The 7,008-nt window shown below is 49.7% G+C and overlaps 1 protein-coding gene across 1 annotated transcript; it reads left to right on the top strand.

Annotated features, from left to right (window-relative positions):
* Positions 1–147: 147 nt before the first annotated feature.
* On the top strand, positions 148–6,428 carry CORT (cortistatin). Its single transcript, XM_045899163.3, has 2 exons — positions 148–4,923; positions 6,152–6,428. The coding sequence occupies exons 1-2, from the start codon at positions 4,816–4,818 to the stop codon at positions 6,365–6,367; spliced, it is 324 nt and encodes a 107-aa protein (XP_045755119.1). The 5' UTR covers positions 148–4,815; the 3' UTR covers positions 6,368–6,428.
* The last annotated feature ends 580 nt before the right edge of the window (positions 6,429–7,008 follow it).

The following is a 7,008-nucleotide window of genomic DNA, read 5'->3' as shown; positions in this document are numbered from 1 at the left end:
GCTTGCTGGGCTGTGTTCTGCGGTCATTGGCTGCAAAAGCTAGTGCTGGAGCCGGACGCCCAAGGAAAACACACCGAGTCTCCTCCACGCTAACAGGAGTCCGAGGGGCCGAGACTGGAAATGGTGTCTGTTGCCATTCATAAGGTTGTGTCAGCAATAGGATGTGACTGACTTTTTCGAGCAAACATCTTAGTTATCTCTTTCTTCTTCTACATGAGTCTTCCGGCTGACAGTCCCGGAGAGACGAGTAGAGCTGTTTGTTTGTTTGTTTATTTATTTATTTATTTATTTATTTATTTATTTATTTATTTATTTATTTATTTAAAAGATTTTATTTATTTATTTGAGACAGAGAGAATGAGAGACAGCATGAGAGGGGGGAGGGTCAGAGGGAGAAGCAGACTCCCCACCAAGCAGGGAGCCCGATGCGGGACTCGATCCTGGGACTCCAGGATCATGACCTGAGCCGAAGGCAGTCGCTTAGCCAACTGAGCCACTCAGGCACCCTAGAGCTGTTTATTTAGTTCTGTCGATCAGATCTGTCGGTGTGGTTTTTAAGCCTGTGTCGCGTGTGACCACAAGGTCAATGTGATGCTCACAGGTGCGCGTTTGGAAAGTGTCCATTTTACTTTTTAAAGGTGATTTTCTCCAGAAACACAGTTTATATAACTTTTCTCCAGCTATTTTGTAATTTAACTCTGGTTCTACGGGATGGAGGTTTTGCTTGAGAGGAAACCTGCTCTCTTCCCCAAACGCTTCCCTGTGTGGTGCTCTGGTTCGGTCTGTGAGGGCCGGAGCTTCCAGTCCTGCTGTCTTCTCTGCAGGGTGTCAGGGGTGCCCAGGGCATGCCTTTCCCTGCTGGGCCAGGAGGGATAAGGAACGGGACTGCATTTGGGAGCCCTCTCTTTGTGCCAGGCTGCCCCGGGGCTCCATATAGGACCTCAGTGCATCCTCACAGCCTTATGGGGCGGATGTGAATCTACCCGTTGTACTGGTGTGCAGACCGAGGTTTGAAGAGGTTGGCACGCTGCCCGAGTCTGCTGACCAGTCAAGACAGTATTCACCCTGGGGTGCTCACCCCCTAAAGAGGGGATGAGAGAGCACAGGACAGGTGTTCTGGAAAGAATGGATACCGATCAGCAAAAGACACCCCACAACAGTTTGGCTAAGCTCTGGGCACAGGAAAGCACTGAAATCAAGCCTCAGTCTCAGGGTCTGTAAATGACTCCTCCTTTCACCTCAGAAAAGGACTGTGACATCCACGCATCGCATCAGCTAAGAGAAGGGAATCCTAAAGCTTCGTCCTGACAGTCCCACTCCCGCCGAGATCTGTACTGAGTAGCTTCCTTTTCGGGTAAGCTGTAAATCTGCATTAGGCGAGGTTGGACGCTGGAGGCCACGGACTTGCCAGAGGTCCGCCGACGCGGATTTGCTTCCTGGTCTTGGGACTCTAGTGGCGGTGTGACTTTCTGTAGCTTTGTGTTCTCATCAGCGAAATAGGGCTTATGTGACTGGAAGAGGAAATGGGGAGGACTGTTGTTACGGGTCTTGTCTTTATGGATTTCTATAGCTCTCCAAACTGGGTATATGGGGGATTGGAAGTGGTTGAACTCCATGTGTGCCACGGGCGTCTGTGTCTGGTTCAGGGCTGGAGAGGGCCCTCTGGCCATGGCCTGGCTATTTTGATGTGAAGTTTTCTAGCCAAATTGGGAACTCAACTTGATGTTCATGTAATCGTTTGGTATATTTGCATATTTATGTATGATCTGATTTCATTTATTTGAGAGAGACAGAGATAGTGAGAGAGCGAGTGAGCACGTGTTGGGGGGAGGAGGAGAAGCAGACTCCCCACTGAGCAAGGAGCCCCGATGCAGGGCTCGATCCCAGGACCCTGAGATCATGACCTGAGCCGAAGGCAGACACTTCACCGACTGAGCCGCCCAGGCGCCCCGTTTATACTTCAGATGAGCAGGCTTACAACACGTTTTTCAGGGCTTGTAACACAGGAGCGGTCAGGCTTTGCGAGGAAGAGCGGACTCCATTTCCTGGGTTCTCTGGAGCTGCCTCTTCCCCACTGTACGCTCCACGTGGGGTTTCGCTCCCTCTGGAATATCCACAGTGATGCCGATCATCCTGTGCGATTCCGTCTTTGGGGACAGATGGCAGAAAGGGCTTCTGGAGGGCCCTGTTTTTGTGGGCTGGCTTCCTCAGAGTCCTGGAAGCTCCTCTAAACGTGAACCTATTAATCATTTACCAGATGATGAACCAAATAAAGAAGGAGTGTGTCCTGGTCACATAGATGGGGCAACTTATATTTATAATGTTTGTCGTCGTCTTGTTGCACTGGTTCCTCGAAGCACTTGAAATAAAGGGCTTGTGGTGATGTGTTACTACTGAAATTAACCGGAGTCAGAACACTTTGAAAGCATCCCTTTCTGCACACACCAGCAGCTGGAATGCGCACTGGCTCGCACACAGACAATACTTTAAAACCTGGATGTCCCAGAAAGGCTACATCAGGACACGCTTCTTCCTTTACTGAATTGTGGAATTTCTGAAGAGCCCCTAGGGGTCGTTTAGTCCAGGCTCCCCATCACCTAGGAACTCCGGCAGAATTCTCCAGGGACAGAGCCCGTCTGGTCACGGGACACTCACTGTTAGGTTTCTTCTGTACTTAGAGAAAAGTCTTCCACCCTCTAACTTCTCTCTTGGTCGCATTTGGACCTTTAGAAGGAGCACTCTTTGTTTTTCAAAATAATTCCGGACTGAGTTCCTTTTAATCAAAAGTTCCCATTAGACATCTTTTCAGAAACACGTTCTTGCCTAAGACTTCAGGTTGTCAGCTCCCAGAGGGCAGGCTCTGGGCTGGAGAACGTGATGGCTGGTGCCTTGTGCAGTGCGGGGCTCGCGGGAGGCACCCCGAGATACTTGGACCCTGGCATGTAAGATGTGCTGGTGAAATAAGTAGGAGCCCTTGGGTTGCATGGCTCTTGTTGTGGGGGCTCCCACATGTTGTGGTGTACGGCTCTTCTCCTTACCCTGGGGAACAAGGAGAAGGATTGAGGATGTTGTCTTCTTAGCGCTGCCCGACGTGCGTCCTGCCGTGGGTTCCACGTGGGCTGGGTGCTTTACGGGACCTTCTTGGGTCCTCACGACAGCTCTCTGATGGGGGCAGTAGGTACTAATTTTTGTTTTTTATCCCCGTTATACAGATGAGGAAATAGGCCACAGAGAGGCCAGGAGCAAAGCCAGGGTTTTAGTCTTCAGCCCTCTCCTCCAAGGACCAGGACAGGTGGCCTCCTGCTTGAAGGCAGCCAGGAATAAGAGGGCACGTAGGCTTCCTCCACCCATTGTGCCCTCCCTGGCACACTCCCATTGCACTGGAGGCTGTGGGTCCTGCCCCCTGGCTAGGCTCTCCCAGCCCTGCTAGTGTGGGTGGTGTGGGTCCTTTGTAGTTCTGTGTATGCATAGGTGCTCAGAGTGTCTAAGGAGTCTGTCCAGTAAAATCTGCAAAATATACCAAGGGTATAAGAAACTGGTGAGCTGCCGTGAGTTTCTCATCTGTAAGAATTGCTCCATTTGGGGGGCACCCGGCAGGCTCAGTCGGTAGAGCAGGGGACCGTTGATCTCAGGGCTATGAGTTCAAGTCCCATGTTGGGCGTGGAGTCTACTGAATTAAAAAAAGAATCTCCATTTTTAATACCATTTGTGGGAATTTTCTTAGGCAAAAAAAAATTATTTTTGTATAGAAAAAAAAGACGAAGCAACATGCAGTAATGAGCCATGATTCTTCAGGCCATGCCCGTTCTGCCTAGAATCTTTACAAGTCTCTGCTGACCTGGAATTTAAGATGGAGATTTCCCTTGGGGGAGGGGTGTAAACCAGGACTTTGGAAAACTGAAAGTCAGCCTTCACTTTTGGAGAGCGCGTCCATTCGGTTGCTTAACTTCCACTTGGAACCATGCTGTGGCTCCTGGCCCCGTGTGGCAGGTTTGCGGCCAGTGACTCAGTTTACCGGCTGTCTCAGTTGGATGAAGAGGGTCTGTGCATTTGCTTGTGGGATTCTGAAACTGGGACCAGGGAGGGGAAGCCCCGGGGGGGTGGGGGTGGGACACGGAGGAGGACTCCACGCTCCGGACTTCCCAGGAAAGCGGGTCAAGTGCGGGTCATTGAGTAAGAAGTAGCCAGGCCCCTCCGGGCCAGCATCCCCGGGCGCTCCTGAACCTGCCCTCTTGTCTGGGTTTTCAGCCTCCTTGCCTGCGATTTGGTGAGAGCCGGCGGGTGCTCTGAGCACCTCCCTGTACCCCCCGGTCCCCCTTTGTCTCTTCGGCCCACAGCAGATTCCGCCACACCTTACATGGGCAGAATTTCAGCTCCTCAGCTCCTCATACACCGCTGATTTTATATTGTGTGAAATCACTTGGCTTTGTGCTCGAGGCTTCCTGTCGCCTGTGGGCGTGATCATGAGGAAGAGGGACTCCTTCAGGAGCGAGCGCACTGTCCTCCAAAGTAAGCAAATCTGCTCTAAACTTGGGAAACCATGGTGGCTTTAATGAAGGGTTAACTCTGATCCAAAAGCGCTTTTGTGGGCTGAGGGCTTAGGCAGGTGCATCACTGCTTGAGGATGAGGGAAGTGGGGGTACAGGCTTTTGACAGGGACAGAGACAAAAAAACCAGCTGCAGGTGGAGCTTAATTAAAATGCCCCCCCACCCCTCCCCTCCGGTCGATGAGACCAAGTGCACAAAACATGGATTTCGGGGCTCCCAAGGATAAGCAGCCCCAGAGCTGGAGGGAAGTGCCGGTCAGCCCGCAGGATGCCGCCACCCCTCTGCCTGCTCCTACTCCTGCTCTCGGGGGCCACGGCCACCGCGGCCACCGCAGCCCTGCCCCTGGAGGGTGGCCTTGCCAGACACGACAGCCGGGTGAGTAGTGACGGGGCCGCAGGCTAGTCCACTTTCTGGCTGTCTCGGTCCTTGGCCTTGTTGGCTTGGCTTGCCGGCGGCTCCAGGGCGAGTGTGTGTACGACAGATGGCAGGCAGGGCTGACCTTTGTGGGCTGCCCCCCAGCCACCCCCCTGGCCTGCGATGTCCCCTCTTAGACTGCGGGGTCTTGTTTACCTCCAGTGGTCCCAACAACCTGCAGAGAGCTCCGAAACTCAAGGGGGGAGCTTCCCTGCCGGCGATCTCCCATCTGCTCGTCTTTGAAACGTTAAGTGATCATACCAGTCTATCGCAGGGCAATCATGGGGCCGCCGACGGCCTGCGTTCGCCACACATGCTTCTAGAATCTTAATTTATAGGTATGGGACTCTGCTCATTGGCTCAGGTTCATTGACATCGTTACAGTTTCCGTCGTGAGAATTCGTAACTTTGTGAGGTGATTTATTTTTCTTTTTTTTCCATTTTGAAAAAGTTCCAAGAAAGAGTACATAAAGTTGGCCATTAAAAATGGATTTTTCTCTAAAATTACCAGATGAGTTTCAGACAAGTCATTTATCATCAGGTTACTCCTAGAAGGTTTCTAAGGAATTTGAAAGAGGGGACTATCACGTCTCAATCTGATCTGTCTCAAAGAGTAATTTGTGGACATCCAGGAGTCAGACCAGGCACTTGGCGGCAGGGAAGATGATAGATTTCCTGACCTCGTCTAATGAAGGACCTCAGCCAAGATTATGGGCCAAACAGGCCGTTTTTTTCCTTGACTGAAATTTCTTAACTTTTCCTTCTCTAACTAGAACAATTTCATTAAGGTGTTCTCTTAACTTCCTCATTATTTTATTTTTCTTTTAACTTTCTCATCCTTTTTTTTTTTTAAGATTTTATTTATTTATTTGAGAGAGAGAGACAGTGAGAGAGGGAACACAAGCAGGGGGAGTGGGAGAGGGAGAAACAGGCCTCCCGCGGAGCAGGGAGCCCGACGCGGGGCTCGATCCCAGGACCCTGGGATCATGACCTGAGCCGAAGGCAGATGCTTAATGACTGAGCCACTCGGGTGCCCCACTTTCTCATCCTTTAAATGGAAATGTGATTTATTCTTCTGAAGCATCTTTTTTTTTTTTTTTGAGGAAGGAGAATTATAGATCTTTTAATGCTGGCTCAACCAGATGGTTGATTATTTTTCTTTCCTTTGTCCTCTGCGTCTTTTTAAAAGCATCTGCAGGAAGTGATAGAAATGAAGAAAAACAGCCTCTTGACTTTCCTGGCTGGGCGGTACCAGTGGGCCTCCCAGGTGGGCGCAGCACCCTTCACAGGAGGGGCAGGTGGGGAGGTGGCCAAGCGGCCGGACATCCTGCCCCCTCAGCGGTCCCTGCAGGAGAAGGCACGTTGCAAGAATTTCTTCTGGAAGACCTTCTCCTCCTGCAAATAAAACTCCACCCCTGATCACTCATGCAAAGGAGTGTAACCATGGATCTGAATAAAATGTATTAACAGCCATGATCTTCTTTGCACAGTTGTCTTCTCCTCGTGTAATTTGGAAAGTTTTATTTATTTGTTTATATTTTAAAATATTTTATTTTTAGTAATCTCCACACCCAACGTGGGGCTCGAACTCACAACCCCGAGATCAAGAGTCCCCGTGCTCCACTGACTGAGCCAGCCAGGCGCTCCCCAAAGTGAACATTTTTGAAAAAGATTTTTATGTTGTCTCCTGCAGTGTACCCATTGGGCTTTCTTTTCACTTTAGTTATGTGCTTGGAAGTTCTGCCTTCCAGTTGTCTCCCTTCCTTTGATTTAAAACGGTTAAAGGCGACATCTTTAAGAATCCAGAATCCAGAATAACATCTTATTTCAGTTTGTTTTCATAGAAATTGTCTAATTTAAAAAATATTTCCCTCGTATTAAAAGCAAATTTTTAACATTGTGCTCAAAGAGCAAAATGATTACTTCTTGTGTTTTGGCGAAAACCAATTTAAAAACAAATGTCACGCTCTCAAACATGATCTTGTGTTCACATACTCATAAGAATAGTTACATTCAAACCTTCTCTGATAAAATACCCATACTGAT

The sequence above is a fragment of the Mirounga angustirostris genome, unplaced genomic scaffold (assembly GCF_029215605.1).
Source record: "Mirounga angustirostris isolate CCGP_5_RB_7025 unplaced genomic scaffold, mMirAng1.0.hap1 SCAF_4, whole genome shotgun sequence".
NCBI lineage: Eukaryota > Metazoa > Chordata > Mammalia > Carnivora > Phocidae > Mirounga > Mirounga angustirostris.
This window is presented reverse-complemented; position numbering and strand designations above follow the sequence as displayed.

What these genes read in the sequence shown, in the direction of transcription:
- CORT (XM_045899163.3), top strand. Translation starts at nt 4,816, where the DNA reads ATGCCGCCACCCCTCTGCCTGCTCCTACTCCTGCTCTCGGGGGCCACG. An exon ending in TTGCCAGACACGACAGCCGG is followed by an intron (nt 4,924 to 6,151) that starts GTGAGTAGTGAC and finishes TCTTTTTAAAAG; the next exon opens with CATCTGCAGGAAGTGATAGA.